General features: G+C 35.4%; 1 protein-coding gene and 2 long non-coding RNA genes across 6 annotated transcripts; all 3 read right to left on the minus strand.

Annotated features, from left to right (window-relative positions):
• Window positions 1–102: 102 nt before the first annotated feature.
• Window positions 103–27,714, minus strand: LOC114539511 (protogenin-like). 4 transcript variants are annotated; one of them, XM_028560149.1, is made up of 5 exons: window positions 27,634–27,714; window positions 26,718–27,002; window positions 26,040–26,324; window positions 994–1,281; window positions 103–363 (listed from the first exon to the last, which is right to left on the minus strand). In XM_028560149.1, the coding sequence occupies exons 1-5, from the start codon at window positions 27,695–27,697 to the stop codon at window positions 113–115; spliced, it is 1,173 nt and encodes a 390-aa protein (XP_028415950.1). In that variant the 5' UTR covers window positions 27,698–27,714; the 3' UTR covers window positions 103–112. The 4 variants fall into 4 exon arrangements, 3 of the variants coding, with proteins under 3 accessions (XP_028415950.1, XP_028415952.1, XP_028415951.1); XM_028560151.1 differs by lacking the exons at window positions 103–363; window positions 994–1,281 and adding exons at window positions 13,318–13,488; window positions 25,381–25,409; XM_028560150.1 differs by lacking the exons at window positions 103–363; window positions 994–1,281 and adding exons at window positions 20,136–20,778; window positions 25,122–25,409.
• On the minus strand, window positions 3,906–8,818 carry LOC114539515. Its single transcript, XR_003688898.1, has 4 exons — window positions 8,760–8,818; window positions 6,157–6,316; window positions 5,194–5,298; window positions 3,906–3,966 (listed from the first exon to the last, which is right to left on the minus strand). It is a non-coding gene; the product is annotated as an uncharacterized LOC114539515 (long non-coding RNA).
• On the minus strand, window positions 15,550–19,504 carry LOC114539512. Its single transcript, XR_003688896.1, has 5 exons — window positions 19,425–19,504; window positions 18,882–18,971; window positions 17,117–17,201; window positions 16,519–16,623; window positions 15,550–15,680 (listed from the first exon to the last, which is right to left on the minus strand). It is a non-coding gene; the product is annotated as an uncharacterized LOC114539512 (long non-coding RNA).
• Window positions 27,715–27,723: the final 9 nt, after the last annotated feature.

Raw genomic sequence — 27,723 nt, forward strand, 5'->3', positions numbered from 1 at the left:
TTATAAGAAAATTATGAATTGACCGGTGGTTGTCCTTTTAAACGGTTGTATAAACTACCATGCAAAAGTTAACCTAAATTAAACCACCTTGTGTATGTAAACTGTTTGTCTCTTAATGTATGTTATTAGCTGGATTGACGGCAAATTTCACTGCTTTGTCGTTCTGCGAAAATTTCACTGCTGTGATATTCTGTGATTTTGCCACTCTTCGTTCGTGTCTTGTCAAGAGATAAACGGCAATGAGAACAAATATCGCACCGGCTATTATTCCAACGATCAAAACAACGACTATTGTCAAAGTAAAGTTTCTCGCATCTTTGCTTTTTGCTCCTGTATTGTCATCTTCAGATTTCTCATCACGATCTAAGAAAATTCGGCATGTATTTAATATAATAACACGCTAATTTGCAAAAACAGCCTGTAGTTCTGCAGTTCTATAGCCTGAGCTTTTTTTAGTCTCGTAGTGGTTGTAAAATTTTAAATTCGCCGATTTTTGCTTTTTAAGCCCACACGCATGAATGGAATGATCAGACTGAAAGTACAGCTACGCTTTTCGAAGAAAGTTATTTCTGGTCACTAGAACCACGGGAGAAAAGCATAACCTTAAACAACGTGCATGCGAAATATAATTGTCATAATTATCTCGGGAAACATTCAGACTCTTGGGAAAAAAAACTCACTATTTCCCTCGGGAGCATACATTAAATGTATCATTATGTAACAATAGGTTAATTATAAAGGTCGTATTTAATTTTCATTTATCCACCGTTTAAGCTGGGCTTAAACGGCCTGATATACAACCGTCCCCAGTGATGCATGCCTTTAAAGACCAAATACGAAAAATAAGTTTAATTTGTGGACTGCTAGGCATTCCATTTCTTCATTTCATCATTCACATATAGCCTACGTCATAGATCCGCCATAGCTATACTTCTCCTATTCATGCACGGCTGTCGGCGGTACCATGACAATCACATTATGATCACAACTCACCATTTATTTTAAAATGTATCCATTTACTTGAAATTCCTTTTGTTCCATTACCAAAGCCGAAAACTGATACACTATAATTTGCATCTGGTGAAAGATGCCTCAGAACCACAGAATAGGTTACACTTAAAGTGTCGATTTGGAAAGAATGTGTTGCGTTTCTCACATTTACTCTGTAACCAAAGATTTTATCGTATTTTTCCTCACGTTGTTGCACGAGAAACCACTGGATGCCAACTGAAGTTTTGGACAAGATAACAACCTGAATATTTTTTGGCGCAGGAATCAAATCTAAAAGCAGTTCAAATATAAAATATAAAAGTTTGCACATATATTGTTCTACCATACAATTTTACCGAATTGTGTCTTGAGACACATTGCACATGCGCCCTGAATCTTCCAGTCGAGTGTCGTAATAAAATCCACACTTTCACCTCATTCATAATTATCTGTATGCCGTAGGAATCATATTTGCTTTATTTTTGAATGACTTGTACAATAATTTTTTTATGTTTGGTCATATTTACCAAATAGTTACAAACTTGAAAATAATCGGTAAGAAAAAATGGCAATGGAGTTGCACAAGTGTTGAATATAAAAATTTTGGTTCTGGTATGTAAACTGATTATCATACCGACCGTCAAAAATGCCACCGGCCATCTATAGTTTGCAAATGCGATGATGAAAATGTAACGTAATCATACTAACGGCGATTCAACGAAAAATGCCATAAAGAAAAAGCCTAAAAACTAAAGGTCCCAGGTGCAATCTTGTAAATAAATTACTCATGTCGGAAATTAATATTCTAAAATTATTGATTTTTTTTATATTCATGTTAGGTTTGGCATTTAAATCCAGCGGAATCTAGTTGGTCTTCTTCAGTTAGCGAATGGATTAATTTCACCATAAAAGCAATACGCAACATACCTAATGATGAAAAGTTGTACAATACAGCATAACCATCACATACTGTGTGAACCCACGTATTGAAAGGATATAATTTGATTTTGGAGCTAAGTCAGGAAACACGACGTGGTTGGTATCATTTGCTGATATGAAACTTAATTTTCTTTTTCGGCTGGTTAGAATCAGCTTGTATCCCAGTAAAACGCCGTTTATTTTTGGTTTTGAAGAAATCTTTTCCCATCTAATCACTGCTTCTTTGGAGGTGATCTTTGCAAGGTGAATATTATTTGGCCTTGGAAGTCGATCTAAAATAAAAAATTCTAATCGTTTAGTAGGTCTAAAAAAGTAGGGAATTGAAAAAAGAGCAGTTTTCAGTGGGTGGATGATATAAATCACGGATACAGGAAGCGAACCAAATGCCTGTCGCGGCGTGAAAATACTAGCTAACTAATCATTATCAGTCTAGAATTTGCAAACCCGGGCAAATCTTCATTTGCTGACCTCTAGCCAAGGAGACAAATAGTTTGGGTGGAAATAAACTCCCCGAAAGCCAAATTATCATAAATATTAAGTAAAGGCCTATTCAAAGGTAAATATGTGATTGAACTTGAATAATTTTACTACATTTATACTATATTTTTAGCATTCAAATGTATTCCTATGCATGTATATAACGTGAATGTTTTTTGGGTTTCTGGCAAATATATTTCAAAACCTATGCTGGGGACACCTTGCCTATACCTTCGTCATATCTTTAAATTGAAAATAGAAAGCTGATTGGCTGTCGTTTAAAAAGAGCCAATCAGCTTTCTATTTTGAATTGAAAACTATGACGAAGGTATAGGCAAGGTGTCCCCAGCATAGGTTTTGAAATATATTTGCCAGAAACCATAAAAACATTCACGTTTTATACATGCATATAGGAATACATTTGAATGCTAAAATATAGCATAAATGTAGTAAAATTATTCAAGTTCAATGTGTTGTACTTTTTTTTTCTTATTCGCCATATTTTTACGAAATATTTGCGGTTTTGTGAAGGTGTTTGAGTCAACCGTCGTGCGTTTTTAGCTTATTTGGCGTGAGAGTTGCCAACCTTGTCATAATATAAGACTGTTCAGACAACATGAGCGTAGCGCGAGGTCAGTAAGATCAGTTCTCGGCCGCCTATGGTTTCACTAAAGAAAAGAAGCGTAGCGGAAACTACTGTGGTTCAAGTTGCTTAACGGGACGGACTAATTTGAACTGATTTGGAAGTTACGCTTTCTTACACAAGGCCGTGTATACTTGTAGTATAACCATATACAATTTTCATAGTATACCGTATAACAATATGAGGGTCAGTCGATTATGATTTTTGGCACTTCGCTCGATGCGGGTAAGTTCTAGAGGTTTTAAAGGGTCTTAATTTCGAGTGGAATAATACACACTTCAAATTCAAGCCAGGAACAGTTGAAGTAAAAATGAGTCAATTATCGGTCCTCCGGCAGGATGGACTATTCGCAGAAATCCAACAACTATACAACTATATGAGAACCTATATACAGGATGTATAACCGCAAAAATTTCAATCCAGATTTAATCCGCAAATTAATATTTTTTGTGGTTTGATACGATTTTTGTGGTTTGACACAAAGTAAATTTAGTTCTTTATGAACGAATCTTCCAGTTTTATGACCTAAATGTCCATTACTTCGAAATCACACAAACTGCTATTTACATGTGACTGAACAAAATTAACAAGTAAGCTAGACTAATGAAACTTACTTTCAACGCGAAAGCTCAATCGAGCGGCGTTACATGGCGCTTTACTTGCAGTAAGAACACACATGAATTTATCGTCTTTGGTAACCCCAGTGACTGTAACACTGCAGGAGAGAATTTTATAACGAAGTACTTTTTCAACTTCACATTTGTGTAGGTAATTATTGTTCTTAAGAAATTCCACCCTTGTCATATATCCTTGGTTTAGGGGGTTAATCTTGACCGAGCCGGTCCATGTTATAATGGTGTTTTTTGTCACATATGGGTAAGGTGTCGCTCTGTAAGATATGTTTGGTATCAGAGTTTCTTTAAAAGAGAAAAGAATAACCAATAATAACCAATGGCGTTGTTATTAAGGTAATACCGTATATTTAGTCTGTCAGCGTTCTTTTGATTGTGTAATTTTAACTGTTGGCCTTCATGGCGGCCTAATTTTTTTCTTCAAATATGGCGCCTAAGTTTCTTTTTATTTTAGTGTTAACCGTATGTAAGTGCCTGTCAAATCTTTGATCTTATTCACAGCCTCGTTCCCAGGCGCTTTAAATAGAATTAATATAGGAACACTACAGGCTTTTACATAGATCAGTGGCAAAGCTGAGCGAACGCGCAAGGAGTTTTAGGGAGGACGCGGAAAAGGAAGCATTTCTCCGTCGAGTCCTCCCCAAAATTCCTTGCGTGCTTGCTCTGCTTAGCTACTGATCTATGTAAAAGCCTGTAGTGTTCCTATATTTATTTTATTCAAAGCGCCTGGGAACGAGGCTGTCTTATCCGTGTAAAACATTGCCCGCGCGGATTTGGATTTTAATAGGGAGCATGAGCTCCCAACGACCTTGATGAATGTTCTGTCAAAAGTTACTGTCGGCAACAGAAATCAATTATAACTTTTAGAGCGCACCACAACGTTGTGCTATTGGACATTTAGTGGCTTTAATTTAGCGCCATTATACTAAGTTCGGTATCCTCTTTCTATGCTCGGTATGATTTATTTCCTTCTTCTTACCTAAATCATAAGTTGGTCGATTCTGCAAAAGGTCAATTATCAATGCTACGCTACTGTTTAGAAGAAGACTTGTTTTACGTATTTTCAATTCCCACTGAGCAGAACATCTGGACTGAGTTTCGCATAATCTATAGACTAGACGTCAATTGGTTTTGTTGGGAAGACGTTTTATTTCAAATATTAAATATTTATTTCGTTTGACGTTTTTGTCCCCATGCATCAAGGCGTCAGCAGCTGTTAATGGACCTTTGGAAAATGTTTATTGTTCAAGTAATCAGGGGCCGGTTGTGTGAAGGCTGGATAGCGCTATCCACTGCATGGATAGAGATTTTTTCAACCGTTATAAAATGCTTGAAAGGATTGCTTTAAAATTTCAGCTTTGGAACCAACAAATATTAATGAAGTCCTCGATTTAGGAATACTAAGATTTAATCAAAGTTACAGCAAACAACGGGCGATTTTAAACCACTATCCGGTGGATAGCGCTATCCGGCTTTCATACAACCGGTCCCAAGTATATAAGTTTGACTTACTAAAATGTTTTGACTTTATGGTAGCTAAGCATCTACCACTGAGATCTTTATAAAGCGTCCTAGCGAGCGGTAGTTGAATTGTTGCCACAAGGAAAAAGATGTGACCTAAGAAAATTAGAAATTAATATATTTTTAGTCGAAGAGTCTTCAAAACGTGTTTGAAAGACAGATTTTCATTTTCTGTAAAACCACGGTTGATTTTTGCAATTGCTTTCTCTGACAATATGCATCGTCAAAAAAATTAATTTCTAATAATAGGGAGTTATCATGCAGTCGTCATGTGTTTTCGCAGTATTTTCTGCTAAACGAAGATCCGTCTTTAGTGCAATCATTTTCTGTTAAAACTGCATGCATATAAATATGTGCGTTACTGCTCAAGTCAATACCTTGGTCAGTTGACGATTTATCATGATATAACAACAGAGTTGATGTTCGCGGGCATAAATGTGTTTTTGGCCCGACTCTAAACTCATTACTATTATTATTATATTAACTTTAAAGGGCAATTTTTGTATAAAAATTATGCAATGGGTAAAAACTTTAATCATTCTTCTGCTGATTGGCTTGGATCAGCGAGCTAAAATATTTTTCAGCCTGGCAAATTTATCATTTTAGCCCGCAAAAAACACCGCAATGCCTGTCAAAGTTAATATAGTCTACAACACTTTTGCATTCTTTCTCAGTTAATGCATGAACACCAAAGATTAGGCTGGCTACATTATTTCGACCCAGATTATGCGGTAAATATTCGCTGCATGCATGCGTTCATTTGTAAAATAGTATATTGAAATATTCTTACGATATATCATGATTATGTGTGAAATACCGTTGTTTAAATAAAAGCCATCCTACCATTGACTGCCCCATGCCATCGCAAAAATAATATATAATATTTCACAGAAGTATGCTCAAAAAGATGAAATTGAAGATTACGATTTGGATCGTAGGAATCAACACACTTACGCAAGTTCCAAATATAGTTTTCCATTAAAAATCCGATAAGTTCAACGATTAGGTTTAGTTTGTGTCGTACTTGTTTTGTTGTGTGCGTCACAATAATATATCAACATCCGTTTTCATTCAGGTGACCAGATTATCATTAAATTCTTTGACGTGCTTAATCCTAAAAATGAAGTTCAAAAAATAATTAAATGACACAGGAGTGTGTTATGGACACCCGTCTTATCCGTCTCTGATACAGGTGATTAAGAAAAAACAAGCACATTTACGTATTATAGAAACGCTATGGGATAAAAGGTCATCCATCTCTCAGAATTGTTACAATACTTCCGCAAGAGAATGACACCTCAATTTGAAAACAGCAACAACGGATCTCCAATAACGACAATGCAATTCTGGTACAACGATTCAAGTTTCCATTCAATGGGTTACAAAGACATTACCACTGACGTCGTATTATTTGAGTCTATATCGGCGTGACTAAGAGAGTTAGACGTTTAACAATACGAAATATCAAATTAAGTAAAATTTGTTTGCGATAACTGATTGACGTTATTGTATATCACAGGCACCAAATAAATAAACTTAAAAAGAAAACAACAAAACTCTTACATGAAGTACTGCGCTCTCTGGGCTAATATTTCAACTTCCGTTTTTTCAATGCTAAATTAACATAAATAAACTCTCTTTGTATTATCTGTTTTGTACGTGCTGAAGTGGTCATGCAAGGCCCACATTCCATATTGGCGACAATCATATATTACAATTATTCAGAGCCTAGCTCGATACATAGCTAGCGAAAAAATAATTTTTTAACCCATATTTCTCCAGCTTGTATGGAAACTGTACCAATCCAAATCGTATCAAAGGTTTGTGATAATAAAATTTGAATTTGGTTGATTTACATTCCAGTTTGAGAAATCTAATCAAGTTGAAAACACGTTAATCATAATTCGTGTTTGATGGAATGAAAGTCAAAATTGAGCAGAACTGCAATCATGCTGAACTAAAGACTGAATCATATAATCGTGTGAATATTTTTCGTTTTTGGGCCCGCTAAAATATCGAGTCAACAATAGTAATATAACCTCGCAAATTCCGGTTTCTATTCCTACGCCTAGCTGCCACATCCCCTTAAACCACTTTAATCCAACGGAAAATCCACTTTCACTTTCAGCTGGATTTCCACTTACAGAGATATAGTTAACTTGCTAGCGAAATATTTGCGTATTTTCTTTAGAATTTGAACAGAGTGAATAAATTAGTTCAATATGATTGTTCTTCTGTAAAAGAAAATGTACAAATATTTCACCAGCGAAATATTTTTCTGTACGTGAAAATCCACCCTTACCAGAACTTTTTTCGTCTGAGCTAATTCAGGTAAAAAAGAAAACCTATTAAATAATCCATCAGTTACTTCGGCATCTCTCAGAAGAAACTGCGAATGTGCGCGATGTTATATAGTGCACAGTCCGTAATGCATAAAAGCAATGCTTTGTTTTAACCTCCTATATTTATGTTTGCGTGCAAAAATTCGGAAAATGTGTAATATCAGGTAATTCGCTAATCGAATTGTATCAACGAACAGATGCGGAAAAGCCGCCTATCTAGCATAGATTTACTCATTTACACTGTAAATCATTCTGAACTTCAACAAACAACTTAGTCTCATTTGACAGCACGGGTATTGTCAGACCATCGTCTCCGCCGGCGTCTGGCACGAGCTTCAATTGCATATAATTACAGGATAAATCCTTCTTAAAAGGCCCCTTTTGACTTAAAGATATCTCTCTGTTTAGAACCATGCATTTGTGTTTGTGAAGTGCAATAGTTAAGGCGAATTAATAATATTTACAAATATTACAATTTTACCAAAATCTCAGTTTTATTTGCCCTCCTTTTCAACACATGCATAAATTTGGTGAAAATTTTACTTTCAAAATTTGAAAATAGAAATGTGTTAAGAAGTGGCCACGCCATTCGAATAGACACGAAAATTGTGGGCTTAGTAGCATCGTCTCTATATTAATAATTATGAAATCGACAGAAAGAGCGTTGCCAAAATTTCTGAACTAAGAGGGACTCTTTAAATATGATACCACATGCAGGCCAAATGTTTTAGAAGAATGGAGAATAGTTGAACTTTGTTTTCCGCTGTGCTTTTTATGCTGTTTTTATGACGAGTACGTGAACATGCTGTTTTTATGACGATTACGTGAAGGAATGTTATATAAATCATAAAGCTCGCTGAAGGTTAAAGCCGGTTTTCCACTAGCGATATTTTTCTGGCGAAGCAACTTTACTCCTTTGTATTTGAGCATACTTTACTCCTTTGCAATTGAGAGCTCTGAAACAAAAGTAAAATGTCGCTGCGCGCGAAAAATATGCTAGTAGAAAACCGGCTTAAGACGCCAACGATGAAGAGTTTTGACCCTAGCATCCGCCCTCTCAACTTGATCCAGCCCAGCAACCCTGTATTCAAATAATATATTGGCTCTTGTCCATAGGAAATGTTTGGCGAAAATTAAACATGCATATCAGCAGAAAGTGTCACAGTAAACAATCTCGTTAGTGAAGTCGCTATAAAACGAGTCATATATTCATACCTTTTTCGAATTTTGATAAATACTCCGCTGTTAATACGACAAAGCTTCTTGTTATTTAGGGCTACTAACCAGGAAGTTTATAGTATATACTTGGCCACCGGATCACATTACTTGCAAAGTTATGTGTGTTGTGTTAAAGTGAAAAAACTTCCCCAAAGTACAATCTTTTAACGTCTTCTAACTTAGGAACACAAAGTACTAAATTAGGGACATACGAGAATTGTGACTCAATTGTAGCCTATAACAAGACATCTGTTCTGGCGTTAACTCCGGCGTGCCTATATCACGTGAGCCTTTAATACAAAGCTTTGGAACATAAACAATACAGTTCATACTCATTTATATGCCTTGCGAACCTAAATGTTGTTCGATCTCGAAATTCAGAAGCACATCGTACTTTAAATATATATATGCTATATTATAACCTTAAAATTGAACTTAATCAAACAGCATCAAAAGAACGGTTTATTTCTTCCTCTTGGAGGAATTGCCGTATCATGCGAGCGAAATCAACTCGCGCATCGGAAAATTAGCCAAAGCTATTCAACACAACTCTGGTAGGTGTGTTTATATCACTATGCAAACGTACAAGAATATTGTTACGTAAAAATTTATGTTGTATTGTACATATTACACTATGCATGCGTTTCAGTTTGAAAAACAAGCATCACAAGTCGTAACGCGTAAATAGCAATGCGAAAATAACAAATATACCATATTCTTCCTATGGCTATTTTACTCTTTCTAGTGAATTCAAAACAACATTGTAACATGCAACTGTTTGCAGAACCGGTGAGCTGCCTGCGTTATTCACATGCAACTGTCAATTCACTTATGATAGTTTCGAACAATAAGGCATAAAATATATTACCCTCGACTTCACCCTCGACATTGCCGATTGTATAATTCGATAAAAATCGACCCTCGACTTTACCCTCGACTTTACCCTCGACCTCACTCTCGACCCTCGACTTGCTACCCTCGACCCTCGACCCTTGACCAAAACCCAAACTCAGGCCCCCTTTACACGAGCCCGGGCTGGCTGCCAACCCGGGTTGGTGAGCCAACCCGTCAACCCGTCTGCGAATAAATTACTAGTTGCGTTTACACGATAGCCGGGTTGCGGCTTCACACTTCGCCAACCCGGGTAACCCTTCTCGAGACCCGGGTTGACCCGGGTTGGCTTGGTGTAAAGGTGTGAAAATTGTGCTAAATTCCTCATGTAAACACGGTTGGCTTGAGCCGGGTTCGTATAAACTGCGGCATATGGACTTTGGAAGCAAATATTCTGTCACACACGCATATCATATTGCATTGAGCGCGCGTAACTTCTCTCCGCTATAGTATGGCAAGCAAAAGTAAAACCGCTCGAACGGACAAAAATGTCTCAAAAAAGCGCAACAGTTTCAGTGGTCGCCCAAATAGTCGAACATTTGATATTGTGTTTAAAACAGTCGACTTAAACTCGGATGTTGTTGTAGATAATATACAACAGCATCACACCGTGCATTTGAATAGCTGCTAAAAACAAAAGCAAAACTGCAGAGTTAGAAACAATAACTTTCCTTCGTTTATCGCCAGTGTTGTTGCCATTTGTTGTCCGCCAATTTACACTCTGCTTCAGGCTATCACTCGGAAATATTCCCTAGCCAGCCCGGGTTGGGAATTGCTGACCCGGGTTGGCGAGAATGGTCTTCAACCCGGGTCCGTGTAAACACGATAAAAAATATAATCACCTGTGGCGCACCAACCCGGGTTGAAAATCAGCCTGGGCTCGTGTAAATGGGGCCTCAGTTGTTATCAACACTGAACAATATTGTTGACACTGAATCGGGTGTAACAATATTGTTCAATGTTGATAACAACTCTGAACAATGTGGGCAGCACAACATTGCTCCATCCTGTTTATATCAACTTGCATCAACCTGAGCGTTTTTAGGCGTGTAGACATTAGACAAAACTGTGACGTAGGTAAAAACGGTCACATACACATGTCAAATACTATAGTATATTTCGCGCCTAAACACACTTGCGACCACGAAAAATAATAAAAAACCTAGGCAAATTTTCAACTCCGTCGCTCACGCCGGAGTAATAAAGTGAATCACTAGGTCTCCTAGGTACTTTATCGGTGTGGAGAACGAAGCGAAAATTTGTTTGCATATTTTAGAGTGGGAAGCCTGACCGGGTTGCTTACGAGGTTCACCTGGGCCGTAGCTAGACCGCTTTAATTCGGGGAGGGGAGTGTATTCATATATTAATGTTTGTCTAACGCATGAACAATAGCGTACAAAATATTTCAGGGGTCGGTTGTGCGAAGGCTGCTGGATATAGCGCTATCCACCGGATTGATCTTTGGAACCAACGATTGTTAAAGAGGATCCTCGATTTAGAAATACTAAGATTTAATTAGAGTTATAGAAAACAACGGCCGATTTTAAAGTCGTTATGAAAATACACCGCCCTAGTAGTTGTCTAAATCAATGAGACATGATTCTGTCATAATGAATTAAGCATAAATTAATGCTTGTCATAACCCAGACTTCTTATTTTTCACATCGCCAGCGAGGCTTCGATCACCGAAATAAATCGTCACTATTATAATGATAAATATCATGTTACGCATAAAATACCTTTAAAAATAGGCAAAAACGGAACGTCCGCTGGATCAACTTTCCAAAAACTTTCCTTGACATGCAGCAATACTCAGCAATACGGTTGAGAGCCTTTGAAGTTTAACTGCAAATTAACTTACTTTAAAATTCATGCAGCAAAAAGGATGTCATCTTGGAATTTATGCTTACGTAATATTGAACTAATATTGACCTGTAAGTCAGATATATTTAAGTAAAAACATGTGTTTTTAAAATCCTTTGCGTGATCGGTGAATGTGACGTAAGATGTGTAAGATAAATACTAAACATTAATTGGCATAAGAATAATTGACGATATGTTTCAAGTTCGTAAATATGTCATCTGTTATTTCGGGGTTAAACAAAGGTATATTACTATATTTGCCTACTTTGTATTGAATACAAATGTGGCAATGGTTTAAAAGCGAAATACGCGCAATTAGTGGCAAAGTTAAATTATTTTGTCATTTTGTGTTTCCAATATTCGACATTATAGATGCATACGAAAAGAGGGATATTAGGCCAATATTTTCGTTTAACGTTTCAATGTTGTAAATATGTTTTGCCAGAAATGCCGCAAGCATCTGTAACACCATCAATCAAATTAAAACTCTAGTTTTCCTAACGTTTGATCAACACATGTTTGGATGACAGCAGAACAATTGTTTGCGAAATAAGTAAATAATCTCTTGCAGAAGCAAGCTGTGATATTTGTAGCATAATATCATTATGCGCGTGTTCAGTATTATGAAGTCTCGGAAAGATATTCTTCATACAGACCTCGGAAAGATTTTCTTATATAGACTGTTGATTTTGCAACAAAATGACAATAATTACAAAAATCGCAGGTATTATGAGATTATAAGAAATTATGAATCGACCGGTGGTTGTCCTTTTAAAGTTGTATAAACTACCATGCAAAAGTTGACCTGAAATTAAACCACCTTGTGTATGTAAACTTTTTGTCTCTTAATGTATGTTATTAGCTGGATTGACGGCAAATTTCACTGCTTTGTCGTTCTGCGAAATTTCACTGCTGTGATATTCTGTGATTTTGCCACTCTTCGTTCGTGTCTTGTCAAGAGATAAGCGGCAATGAGAACAAATATCGCACCGGCTATTATTCCAACGATCAAACAATGACTATTGTCAAAGTAAAGTTTCTCGCATCTTTGCTTTTTGCTCCTGTATTGTCACCTTCAGATTTCTCATCACGATCTAAAAAGAAAATTCGGCATGTATTTAATATAATAACACGCTAATTTGCAAAACAGCCTGTAGTTCTGCAGTTCTATAGCCTGAGCTTTTTTTAGTCTCGTAGTGGTTGTAAAATTTTAAATTCGGCGATTTTTGCTTTTTAAGCCCACACGCATGAATGGAATGATCAGACTGAAAGTATAGCTACGCTTTTCGAAGAAAGTTATTTCTAGTCACTAGAACCACGGGAGAAAAGCATAACCTTAAACAACGTGCATGCGAAATATAATTGTCATAATTGTCTCGGGAAACATTCAAACTCTTGGGAAAAAAACTCACTATTTCCCTCGGGAGCATACATTAAATGTATCATTATGTAACAATAGGTTAATTATAAAGGTCGTATTTTTTGATTTATCCACCGTTTAAGCTAAATGGGCCTGATATACAACCGTCCCCAGTGATGCATGCCTTTAAAGACCAAATACGAAAAATAAGTTTAGGTTGCGGACTGCTAGGCATTCCATTTCTTCATTTCATCATTCACATATAGCCTACGTCATAGATCCGCCATAGCTATACTTCTCCTATTCATGCACGACTGTCGGCGGTACTATGACAATCACATTATGATCACAACTCACCATTTATTTTAAAATGTATCCATTTACTTGAAATTCCTTTTGTTCCATTACCAAAGCCGAAAACTGATACACTATTTGCATCGGGTGAAAGACGCCTGAGAACCACAGAATAGGTTACACTTAAAGTGTCGATTTGGAAAGAATGTGTTGCGTTTCTCACATTTACTCTGTAACCAAAGATTTATCGTATTTTTCCTCACGTTGTTGCACGAGAAACCACTGGATGCCAACTGAAGTTTTGGACAAGATAAGAACCTGAACATTTTTTGGCGCAGGAATCATATCTAAAAGCAGTTCAAACATTATAAAAGTTTGCACACATATTGTTATACCATACAATTTTACCGAATTGTGTCTTGAGACACATTGCACATGACATGTGCCTTGAATCTTCCAGTCGAGTGTCGTAATAAATCCACACTTTCACCTTATTCATAATTATCTGTATGCTGTACGAATCATATTTGCTTTATTTTTGAATGACTTGTAAAAGAATTTTTTTTATGTTTGGTCATATTTAGCAAATAGTTACAACTTGAAAATAATCGGTAGAAAAAATGGCAATGGAGTTGCATAAGTGTTGAATATAAAAACTTTGGTTCTGGTACTTAAATGATTATCATACCGACCGTCAAAAATGCCACCGGCCATCTTCAGTTTGAAAATGCGATGATAAAATGATGACGTAATGATTCTGACGGCAATTCAACGAAAAATGCCATATAGAAAAAGCCTAGAAAACTAAAGGTCCCAGGTGCAATCTTGTAAATAAATTATTCATGTTGGAAATTAATATTCTAGATTTATTGAATTTTTTTAATATTCAGGTTAGGTTTGGCATTTAAATCCAGCGGAATCTAGTTGGTCTTCTTCAGTTAGCAAATGAATTAATTTCCCCATAAAAACAATACGCAACATACCTAATGTTGAAAAGTTGTACAATACAGCATAACCATCACTATACTGTGAACCCATGTATTGAAAGGTATGATTTGATTTTAGAGCTAAGTCAGAAAACACGACGTGATTGGTATCATTTGCTGATATGAAACTTAGTTTTCTTTTTCGGCTGGTTAGAATCAACTTGTATCCCAGTAAAACACCGTTTATTTTTGGTTTTGAAGAAATCTTTTCCCATCTAATTACTGCTTCTTTGGAGGTTATCTTTGCAAGGTGAATATTATTTGGCCTTGGAAGTCGATCTAAATAAAGAATTCTAATCGTTTAGTAGGTCTAAAAAGTAGGGAATTGATTAAAAAGAGCAGTTTTCAGTGGGTGGATGATAAATCACGGATACAGGAAGCGAGCCAATGCCTGTCGCGCCGTAAAATACTAGCTAACTAATCATTATCAGTCTAAAATTTGCAAACCCGGGCAAATCTTCAATTGCTGACCTCTAGCCAAGGAGACAAATAGTTTGGGTGGAAATAAACTCCCCGAAAGCAAATTATCATAAATATTAAGTAAAGGCCTAAGGTAAATATGTGATTTGCATTTGAATCGTCAGTGAAGAATTTACCTCTAGAGTTGGATAATAACTCACTATTTCTATTTCACACTTTCTACCAACCACTTATACGACATACCTAGTGACACAAGTTGTAGAACAGCGTACATCCATCACCATATTTTGTAAAACCACGTACGAGGGGTATAATTTGATTTTGGATTTAAGTCCGTCAACACAACGTAATTAGTATCGTTTGCTAAAGTGATGTTCTCTTCACTTTTCATTCCAAATAGCGTCAATTTGTATCCCAACAAACACCATAGATTGTTGCGTTCGCAGAAATCTTTTCCCATCTAAGCACTGCTTCTTTCGGAGTGATCTTCTCAAGATAAATGTTCTTTGGCTTGGGAAGTCTATCTAAATGACAAAATATACACCAATATATATATATTGGTGTATATTTTTGTATCGTAACATAATATAACCGTATAAGAATAATTCAATGGTATAACCGCAAAATTTCAATCCAGATTTGTTGCGCAAATATAATTTTTTGTGTATAACAAAGTAAATTTAGTTATTAACAAATTTTCCAGTTTTCTGACCTAAATGTCCATTATTTCAAACATGACACAAATTGCTACTTACAAGTGACTGAACAAAATTAACAAACAAGCTAGACTAATGAAACTTACTTTCAATGCGAAAGCTCAATCGAGCTGCGTTACATGGCGCTTTACTTGCGTAAGAAGACACATGAATTATCGTCTTGGTAACCCCAGTGACTGTAACACTGCAGGAGAGTGTTTTAACGAGAACTTCTCCAACTTCACATTTGTGTAGGTCTTATTGTTCTTACGAAATTTCACCCTTGTCATATATCCTTGGTTTGGGGAGTTAATCTTGACCGAGCCGGTACATTCCAATGTTATATTGGTGTCTTTTGTCACATATGGGTAAGGTGTCGCTCTGTATGATATGTTTGGTATCAGAGTTTCTTTAAAAAAGAAAAGAATAACCAATAATATAACCAATAATAAGGTTCGGTTGTAGAGACCATTTAAAAGAAAAAGAGAAGAATATTGCTCTTTATTAATTGGTGTTGTTAGTGGAGATCTTGTTAGTGAGATACGTCTTTCCCATTAGAGGTATTGTTAGCAATGGCTGCAATATTTTTGCGGATTTTTGTTAAATTCTCCTCTTTTTTAACCAAACTGCTTTAAGATTCGATCAATTGAATAACATCACTGGGAGATAAAAAAACGATAAAAGTCAGAACTGGGAGGAAAACTAGGTTGTGTATAGGGTAATAATGCCAAAATAAATAATTCGGTATTTTATGTCATAAAGCTTGTAATTTTGACTACAAATTAAAAATATAATTATATATATATATATATATATATATATATATATATATATATATATATATATATATATATATATATATATATATATATATATATATGTATATATGTGTGTGTGTGTGTGTGTGTGTGTGTACAACACTTTTGTATGCAAATATCTCGTGAAAATATCAAATATATTCACGGGTTACTTTCGAATTTATTACGCTTATATTAACGTAACATTACTAACAGTAATTTTTCATATCCCAGTCAACCTCAATCGATATTAATATAAACGATACTACATTGTGGGTTAACGGACTAAAAGCTTTGCAGTATTAGATACTTACGTGGTGTACCTACAAGCTAAATTACTTATCGACTGTCACCATGCAAACAATTACATACAAGAATTATCGATACTAATATTGTTCACAGTTCAAGTAACCTGCTGCACACTACAAAGCCTTCCAAAATGTAACTTACTAAAATGTTCGGATCCTATTGGTCTCAAACATAGGCTGCTGAGGTCTTCGTAAAGCGTCATAGCGGGTTGTAGCTGAATTGTTACAACCAGGAGGATAATGCGGCCTAAAAGAAAAGAGTTTAAACAAAAATTTTATTTCGCAATCCGCGCGATCGATCTGCGATTGCTTTGCGCGGAAATATCCCGAATTCGGACACAACATGGAATATTTAAAGAAAGCGATGACAATTCACAATAATCATGCAATCGCGCGACATTAGCCTTTACATAAACGGTCTAAATGTAGTTACAAATGTATATTCTTTTTCAATATTGTCATTCATATAATAATTATATATATAATAATTATATGCATAAATTATAATATTTCTTCAATTATTTTCAATAAGTAAATTAGCTTGTAAGTACACCACGTAAGTATTAAATACTGCGAACTAAAAATACTTTAAAATACTTTAAAACTTTTACACAGCTACAACTTACGTGGTGTGCCTACCAGCTAATTTACTTATTGATGTCACCATGCAAACATACAAGAATATTATTTTTTAAAACGGATGATCAGGAATTCTATGCACTGGAATTTAGAGCACTTACACAAGTTCCAAACAATGTTTCCCATTTCGATTTCCGTTTGATTAAGTTTGGATCACGCTAATCAGTTGTGATAAACCTGTTGGATCTACAAAATGCACAATAAAGCGCTTTGGAGGTTTCAACAGGAGTAGCAAGAGAGAAAAGGGTTCTATTTAGCTCCATTAGAAATTAGAAAAAATATGTGGCAAGCACGACCAGAATTAAACATGCATGATGACACGACAAATAACTTCTCCTGGTCAAACAAAATAATCTCTAAACCAAAAGTACGGTAGACTAAACAGTAGCTATTAGCCGAAATTATACTAGGGACATGCAGGAAACTCAATTTGACGGGAAAGTTGATTGTATTTAATTAGATACCCGTTTGAATCTGAATACAGAAATGGATAAATTTATAACGTATGGTATATAGGTCGGTTAATGCTAAAAAAGGTATCGTAATTATTTGCCAACGATAATGATCTGTAGGCTATCTTCAAGCAAAACTGGCTATTGTTGGGGTAAATTCTTGCATTATTGTCATCATTAGTTGTACAAAGTGTTGTGTACACGATTCTGTAGTGTTTCGATGCCTCGATTAATATAGTGTCCATAGTTTGCTCTGTCAATGATCTTGAGGTTGTTAAGATTAGTAATGTATGGGCCTGCAATATATGTTCTTTGATGTGAAATTTTTCACTCATTCTTTTTTCTTATGAGGAATTCTAGCTCACCCAATTTCTGCAGTGAGTAGCTTAAATTTGGCTAGTTTTAATATAAAATGGATTTTTAAGTTGTCTTTCGATAAAGGGAGAGGTTACGTAGCGGTTTAGTTACGAGTTACGACGCGAATCGCACGAGGGTTCGTGAAAACGCGTTTGCCAGAACATTTGATATCAATATTGTAGACTGTAGAGCTACATACAATTAATATATGACGAACAAAACACGGAAATTGTATAAAATTCTTAAATAAAAAAGTAACACTTGACTTTCTGCTGAGGGTAATAATTATGCATCATGCAGGTATTTTGAGTATTTCACCAATGCAGGCATTTATAAAGAGCTTTAGATTGCCGTTTACGACAAGCCCTGTTTCATATATGAACGTCGTCGTATAAATTACAAATTTAACGATTATTTGCAGTCATTTACATACAGAGTTGTTTCCCTCCTCAAGCTCAGTTCACATGAAATTTGATGAAAATTAATTAAACCTTCTCTGAGAAACGACATCTTCAAAAAACATGTAAGCTAAATGTTGCTTTTCAAAGCAATTTTATTTCATATTTTAATTAACGATTTGAATATGAAATAATTTGTCTTGAAAATGTTAAACAGACGCTTAATTTGAAATGTCGTATATTATATAAAACAATATTATCATAAGATAATTTAAGCTGATAATCGGATTAATTAATCTGAAGCCTGCTAATGTTCAAAGTCAACAAGTATAAATGGGTTGAATATTCCACTGAAACGCCAGCACAGAATACAACTAGCAATATTTGTAACTGGCATAAGACAAATATAGTCAACCTGCATTTGTTTCCAGTTATTTCGAATTCTTCACAATTTTATACAACTAATCGTCCTTATACCCATGCAGGAACTACTTAATTATGTTATTTAAATTTTTAAGGGAAGCGGTTATCGAACTTCCACGAAAATTTTTGGATATTTGTATATATACTATGCCTATGGTATGATAAAACATATATGGAGTATGACAAAGCAGCATTTCCGTAAGTCCGTATCTTATTTAAAGAAAATGAGTGCTTACGTCAAAATTCTTCACTTTGAATCATCAATTGAAAACGCTCCAACAATGCAGGTTCTCTTGTATTGAATCAGTGTTAACACCGCACGCCCCCTGAGATAATCATATTTCATTGTACAGGTTGTCTCAAACGAAAACTATTGAAGTCATGCACTCATTGTGAAAATTTGAATGCCGTGTTCACGAATTTCATGAGCCCGTGGAGATTTAATGCAACTTATAAAATGCGAATACGAAAAAGTTGAAGTTGTGAAAATGATTAAATTTAAATTATAGCCTTGTTGTTGCTTCGAAAGAAAATGGTACAGCTGACCGCGGAACAACGAGTGCTTATCTTGTGATATCATATCAACAGAGTGCTTAGGCATTCAAACTCTAACAATTACATTGTTATGGGTGATTTCAATATTTTTCATTTTTTTGAGACACCCTGTAGCCTATATTAATCACGTTAAAATCCCTACGAAATTATAATCCGTGAATGTTCACAATGCGAATATATTTCTTCACGGCGGAATATTATTTAACTTCCATGTTTATACTTACTTTGTACAAATACTTTTGTAGAATGGATAAATAATCTGTTGTTGATAATGAACTTCGTACTCTCTGTTGTTCAAAACCAGTCATAAAGAGAGGTTTTTGTCTTCCGCTTTACTTCAACTTTTACACCGGATGTTGTAAAATAATATTGTCATAACAAGCACCCACGCAGCATACTGATATAAGCAGCATTCTCTCATCTAACGAAATTTCTTTAGAAAAGTTTGACTCTATCGAGGGAAGGTTGGAATAGTTAATATATTCTTTTCAAAAGTTCTTTGTCTCAGGTTATTGAAAACAAACTCCCTAACAGCTGAAGGTATGCATATTTAAATTGTGACAGCACAGGATGTAAGTGTATATTAAGTGCTATTCAGTAAAAAAAATTTACTTGTCAAGATCATCTGCAAGGTAGAACTTCCTGCCTGGCAAATATCAAAAACAGCAGGTAGTGCGAGGCAGCTGGTGTGCGTTTGGCTTTAATACAACCGTCCTCGTGCGACAATAAATTCAGTCAGAGTCTTCAAACAGGGGCGTTGGAAGCTTTCAAAGATTGGGGGGACACCAGCTTCCTGGGGCACTTTTGGTAAATAAAAGTGCGGCTAAAAACATACATATATATAATATATATATGACAAAGCTGCAAGGACACCACTATAGTGTAGTTTACATTTATGCTCTATCAAAATGATTTGGGCACGTGTAAGTATGCTAACGTAGGAAACAAAAAAGGCACCTTCGATTTTAAAATAGTATTTACAGCTACATAGCTTCTCCAAAAAGGCATATTTTGTCTACACTCATACAACAAGAAACATAAATCAGGAGAGTTTATTTGAGATTCTGCCAGTTGCTTGCGGTAAAATAATGTAGTGTCACGTTGAGAATGCAATATTTGTGATGATTTCTGCCAATATCTATATATTCCAATGGATATAGTTCAGGTATTGGATTTAGTTGAAATTCATGTTTTCATGTTTTTCCACTATGGCGCTATTTTTATATTATATCGATTTACAACAAATGCTTGTTTTGGCACAACTATATATATTTCGGTAAATTAAAAAACCACTGACAACATTTTTGGTGGCGAAGCTGATTTCTTTTTGTGAAATTTAGGCTTTTTTGGAGCATGGGAAAACAATGAGATATAACGACTTGTAAAATTATTTTACCATAAATTTTATTAGTGACGTAAAAATTGACTATTCGTAAAACATCCGACACAGTGGCTACTCAAAAGTTGTCGCCTAAAACAAAACTCCGACAATCAAAACAACGATGATTGTTAAAGTAAAGTTCCTTCCGTCTGTGTTAGTTCCTCCTTTATTACTAACTCCAGATGGCCCCTCACGATCTAAGAAAAGAAATTGTTATCAGTAATATTACGTTAAATAATATACCACAAACACATCCCACGACGATGAATATGGCTAGATTTATTGAGACTTTATTCTTCAAAGGGTCTGTTGATTAAAAAAAAATGCTTTTCATGTTGTTATAATTTTTTATACCGAGTTGAAGAAAATGTCGTCGTGCGAAAGGCTAATTGTACGTTGTTGAGATGTTAAGCAACGTGATATAGCAGCAGCGGTGTCTCCGCAACAAATAACCTGATTCGATTCTAAAGGCTCGTTTGCGCTTGCAATTTTTGCAGCGATTTTATGTGCGAATTTCTTCTTTTAATATATGAGAACGAGTGAATTAGTTACTGATGTTGAAATAAGGGCTCTTATACATTACTACTCATTTATATCTATCAAAAGAGGTCGCCCGTTTACACTTGCGAATTTTGCTGCTATTTTACGTGCGATTTTCTTCTTTCAATAGATGTGAACGAGTTATACGTTGCGAATGCTCTGATGTAGTTTTAAGAGCTCTTATTTGAACATTAGTAACTAATTCACTCGTTCACCTCTGCATGAAACGTCAGTGAAAAAAAATGATGTAAAATCTTAACGAGACTTATGGGATAAGTGTAATTTGCAGTACATATATTCATGCAAATATACCGTAGGAACAACAGCGTACAAAAAAAAAGAAATCGGTCAGGTATAAGACGAATATATGAATTCCAACAATTCGCCAACCGTCCGCGATGTATTGTGGCCGATGACGAAGAAAATTAATTGGAAAGAACAAAACACTTCATTCATCAGTGATCACCGACAATAGCCATCGCCGACCGTCGGTGACAAACGAGAACCAGGCCTTACAATAGTGTTATGATCACAACTCACCATTTATTTTAAAATGTATCCATTTGCTTGAAATTCCTTTTGTTCCATTACCAAAGCCGAAAACTGATACACTGTAATTTGCTTCGGGTAAAAGATGATTGAGAGCAACCGAATACGTGACACTTAAAGTGTCGACCTTGAAAGAATGTATTGCATTTCTCACAATAACTCTATAGCCAATAATTTCATCGTTTTTCTTTGTGTTGCTGAATGAGAGTCCATTGAACCCCAGCTGAATTTTTGGACAAGATAACAATCTGCACGTTCTTCGGTGCAGGAATTACATCTAAAACAATTCAAGCAATATTGTATAAAATCTTCGTGCATTACGCTAAATCTACTCACGCGATTGGTCAAAATCAATCACGTGGTTTCTTGTTGCCTGGCGACAGATCATGGGAGTAATCATTTTTTCGCAAACCCATGAAAATCATGGTTATTAAAAAATGACAGACTGCAACGAAGCTTGGATCTTCAATGCAGCAATCAATAAACTCAGACTGTATATTAAAAGTGTTAGAGACTTTATGTTCGTATTTTGTTTACAGATAAACGCACTTTCTGAGCATACACCTCGTGCAATATTGAAATTTCTCGTTTATTGTATGGTCAGCGCTTGCGTTTATTTGTGAACAAACCACTCACAACAGTCTCTAACCCTTAATTACACAAATATAGCGATGATTCGGTGGGTGTCAATCTATGCCAAAAATTGATAGGTCCGAATTGAGAGCAAAACCTGAATTCCTTGCATGTGTAAGCTATCAGAATGATTTAAAAAAACCTGATCTCTTGATATTGAGACACTCGGGGTTGAAGAACCGGCCGGTAGCGAGCGAATGAAGCTACTTTAACAGTATTTGGAGGGAAAGGAAATATCATGTGTATTCAATTAAGTTCATTTAACTTCATTTAACTACCACCAATTAAGTTCATTTAACAGATTTTAAATTTCTACAGTTATGTAACGACTTGGTGTAGCTATGTTACTACACACAACATACCTAATGATGAAAAGTTGAAAAGCTCAATATATCCATCATACTGTGTGAATCCTCGTATTGAGAGGGTATAATTAGATCTTGGGGTTAGGTCATGCAACACTACGTGATTAGTGTGGTTTGCCAGAGTGAAATCTATTTCCCTTGTCTTGCCAATAAGCGTCAATTTATACCCCAGCAAAACGCCATGAATTTTTTGGTTTGCTGAAATCCTTTCCCATTTAACCACTGCTCTTTTGGAAGTAATCTTTGCAAGGTAGACATGACTTGGCCTGGGAAGTTTATCTAAGATGGAAAAATAATGCATCGTAGCTCCTTCAAAAGGGTCTCTCAATATCTTGGTGTCGAAATGATGTCAATTCACCCCACCAAAAAAACATTAAGATGCGATTAGATCAACATTGAGTGCGATTACACGTTATACGCATTTTATGATACTATTTATGCAAACGAAAACAGCTAGGAATATTATTATGCCAAAAAATACTTATCCAATCACAAAATTTGTTTTATATACCACATGACCACCGTGTCCTGAATAGCTCGCACCCGAGGTATTTTCCCTGAGGCATGGTATTCACTCAATAGAGCGGGGTTCTTATGAGGTCGGTATACTATTCTACAGGGTGTATCAAAAAAAATGTCCCAAATGTAAAATTTTCGTTTTTCAGGATATTTTGCAGAATTTGGCAAATTTTTGTGTTCCTAGAGATAGTTAAGACTTATCTGGTATACCTAGGCCAAGTTTGGTTTTTCATTAACAAAATTATGTTACCGGGGGTGGTTCCTTTCCACTGATATTGAGAGGGCTTGCGCGCGAAAATGTGAAGCTGAAATTGAGATATTATTTAGCTGTCTAAAAGTAGGAAAGCTTTTTAATAAACTGTCAAAGTTTCAGGAAAAATAATGCATACTGGGAGCAACGCGCGACCCCTAAAGGTGACAAATATTTCATTGCGCGAAGTGGATTAAATGCATCGTTGATTTTCGCGTGACCGATCTCATGCAAGGCTGTGCAAATGAATAAATTAAAGCGAGAAACTGAACAAAAAGACGAAGCGATTTAATAACAAGATTTTTATTCGTGATGTTAATCCTCAACATTTTCACCATTTCTTTCTAAGCAAACTGCAGCTCGTCTGAGCATGGTAAACACTGAACGGCGAACCATTTGTCTGCCCTGCCTCAAATTATCCATTTCGTTTGAAATTCTTTCTTGCAAATCGCCTACGCTACCACCGGCAAATCTAGGCGAATGGACAGACAAATGGTTCGCTGTTCAGTGTTTACTATGCTCAGACGAGCCGCAGTTTGCTTAGAATGAAATGGTGGACATGCTGAGGATTAATTAACATCACGAATAAATCGCTTTGTTTTTGTGTTCAGTTTCTCGCTTTAATTTATTCATTTGCACAGCCTTGGATGAGATCGGTCACGCGAAAATCAACGTTGCATTTAATCCACTTCGCGCAATGAAATATTTGTCACCTTTAGGGGTCGCGCGTTGCTCCCAGTATGCATTATTTTTCCTGAAACTTTGACAGTTTATTAAAGCTTTCCTACTTTTAGACAGCTAAATAATATCTCAATTTCAGCTTCACATTTTCGCGCGCAAGCCCTCTCAATATCAGTGGAAAGGAACCACCCCCCGGTAACATAATTTTGTTAATGAAAAACCAAACTTGGCCTAGGTATACCAGATAAGTCTTAACTATCCCTAGGAACACAAAAATTTGCCAAATTCTGCAAAATATCCTGAAAAACGAAAATTTTACATTTGGGACATACACATTTTGATACACCCTGTAGTTATAGATCTTGAACTCCGGGTATCCGCCCATGCAATGAAACTTCTCTCATGGTAATTTCGTGGGCGGATACCCCCTCTTTTAAGGTCTTAAAACTAATAATAGATTGCTTCAATTCGAGCATCCCGACTGAATCAGAATTAAGAAAGGGCCGACTTCATTTCAACACTGTTTGCATGAGTAAGGTTGGTGTGGTGATGCAAAACAGGGAAGCTTTGTTAAAATTATCTTGGAAAGCAGCCCTCTGCATGCAACGCACGCACATTGTTAACAGAACGAATTTTACCCAAATGGCCACTTATACATAACTTACAGGAGTTATTGAAAATCCCGCACACGATATAAAATACTCGGGGTAAATTCACATGCTCTTCCAAAATAAAGAATGAAATAATTTCCGAGTTTTCTATCGTGCAGGTGAAGGAACATATTACATTTAATATTATAAAAAAGATCACCCCTAAAACTAAGGAAATCATGTTTGCTCTGCTTTAAATTTTCTTGCGAGAGTATGCCGGCACGATAGGCATTTCATTTTTTTTATTTCATCATTCACGCATAGCCTACGTCATAGATCCGCCATAGCTATACTTCTCCTATTCATGCACGACTGTCGGCGGTACCATGACAAACATTATGATCACAACTCACCATTTATTTTAAAATGTATCCATTTACTTGAAATTCCTTTTGTTCCATTACCAAAGCCGAAAACTGATACACTATAATTTGCATCGGGTGAGAGACGCCTCAGAACCACAGAATAGGTTACACTTAAAGTGTCGATTTGAAAAGAATGTGTTGCGTTTCTCACATTTACTCTGTAACCAAAGATTTTATCGTATTTTTCCTCACGTTGTTGCACGAGAAACCACTGGATGCCAACTGAAGTTTTGGACAAGATAACAACCTGAATATTTTTTGGCGCGGGAATCACATCTAAAATAAAAGTTTGCACACATATTGTTATACAATACAATTTTACCGAATTGTGTCTTGAGACACATTGCACATGCGCCTTGAATCTTCCAGTCGAGTGTCGTAATAAAATCCACACTTTCACCTTATTCATAATTATCTGTATGCTGTACGAATCATATTTGCTTCATATTTCTTTATTTTTGAATGACTTGTACAAAATTTTTTTTTATATTTGGTCATATTTAGCAAATAGTTACAAACTTGAAAATAATCGGTAAAAAAAATGACAATGGAGTTGCACAAGTGTTGAATATAAAACTTTGGTTCTGGTACTTAAAATGATTATCATACCGACCGTCAAAAATGCCACCGGCCATCTATAGTTTGCAAATGCGATGATGAAAATTTAACGTAATGATACTAACGCCGATTCAACGAAAAATGCCATATAGAAAAAGCCTAAAAAACTAAAGGTCCCAGGTGCAATCTTGTAAATAAATTATTCATGTCGGAAATTATTATAATTCTAGATTTATTGAATTTTTTAATATTCAAGTTAGGCTTGGCATTGAAATCCAGCGGCATCTAGTTGGTCTTCTTCAGTTAGCGAATGGATTAACTTCCCCATAAAAACAATACGCAACATACCTAATGATGAAAAGTTGTACAATACAGCATAACCATCACTATACTGTGTGAACCCACGTATTGAAAGGGTATAATTTGATTTTGGAGCTAAGTCAGGAAACACGACGTGGTTGGTATCATTTGCTGATATGAAACTTAATTTTCTTTTTCGGCTGGTTAGAATCAGCTTGTATCCCAGTAAAACGCCGTTTATTTTTGGTTTTGAAGAAATCTTTTCCCATCTAATCACTGCTTCTTTGGAGGTGATCTTTGCAAGGTGAATATTATTTGGCCTTCGAAGTCGATCTAAAATAAAGAATTCTAATGGTTCAGTAGGTCTAGAAAAGTAGGAAATTGATAAAAAATAGCAGTTTTCAGTGGGTGGATGATATAAATCACGGGTACAGGAAGCGAGCCAAATGCCTGTCGCGCCGTGAAAATACTAGCTAACTAATCATTATCAGTCTAGAATTTGCAAACCCGGGCAAATCTTCAATTGCTGACTTCTAGCCAAGGAGACAAATAGTTTGAGTGGAAAAAACTCCCCGAAAGCAAAATTATCATAAATATTAAGTAAAGGCCTATTCAAAGGTAAATATGTGATTTGCATTTGAATTGTCAGTGAAGAATTTACCTCTAGAGTTGGATAATAACTCACTATTTCTATTTCACACTTTCTAGCAACCACTTACGACATACCTAGTGATACAAAGTTGTAGAGTAGCGTATATCCATCACCATATTTTGTAAAACCACGTACCGAGAGGGTATAATTTGATTTTGGATTTAAGTTAGTCAACACAACGTAATTAGTATCATTTGCTAAAGTGATGTTTTCTTCACTTTTCATTCCAAATAGCGTCAATTTGTATCCCAACAAAACACCATAGATTGTTGCGTTCGCAGAAATCTTTTCCCATCTAAGCACTGCTTCTTTCGGAGTGATCTTCTCAAGATAAATGTTATTTGGCTTGGGAAGTCTATCTAAATGACAAAAATATACACCATAATATATATATATATATATATATATATATATTATTATATATTATATATATATATACATATACATATATATTATATATACATATATACATATATATATACATGCATACATATTATATTATATTATATATATATATATATATATATATATATATATATATTATATATATATATGTAATATATATATATATAATATACATAGAATATATATATACATATATATTTTATATATAGTTTCAACGAAAACCCCAATGACTGGTTTCACTAAAGAAAAAAAGCGTAGCGAAAACTACTGTGATTTAAGTTGCTTAACGGGACGGACTAATTTGAATTGATTTGGAAGGTACTCTTTCTTATACAAGGCCGTATATAACTGTAATATAACCCTATAACAATATAATCGTATAAGAATAATTCAATGGTATAACCGCAAAAATTTCAATCCAGATTTGTTGCGCAAATATTTTTTTGTGTAAAAGAAAGTAAATTTAGTTATTAACAAATTTTCTAGTTTTATGACCTAAATGTCCATTATTTCAAACATCACACAAATTGCTGCTTACATGTGACTGAACAAAATTAACAAACAAGCTAGACTAATGAAACTTACTTTCAATGCGAAAGCTCAATCGAGCTGCGTTACATGGCGCTTTACTTGCAGTAAGAAGACACATGAATTTATCGTCTTTGGTAACCCAGT

Source organism: Dendronephthya gigantea, unplaced genomic scaffold, assembly GCF_004324835.1.
Source record: "Dendronephthya gigantea isolate DGI-Jeju-01 unplaced genomic scaffold, DenGig_1.0 000204F, whole genome shotgun sequence".
In the NCBI taxonomy this organism is placed as follows: domain Eukaryota; kingdom Metazoa; phylum Cnidaria; class Anthozoa; order Malacalcyonacea; family Nephtheidae; genus Dendronephthya; species Dendronephthya gigantea.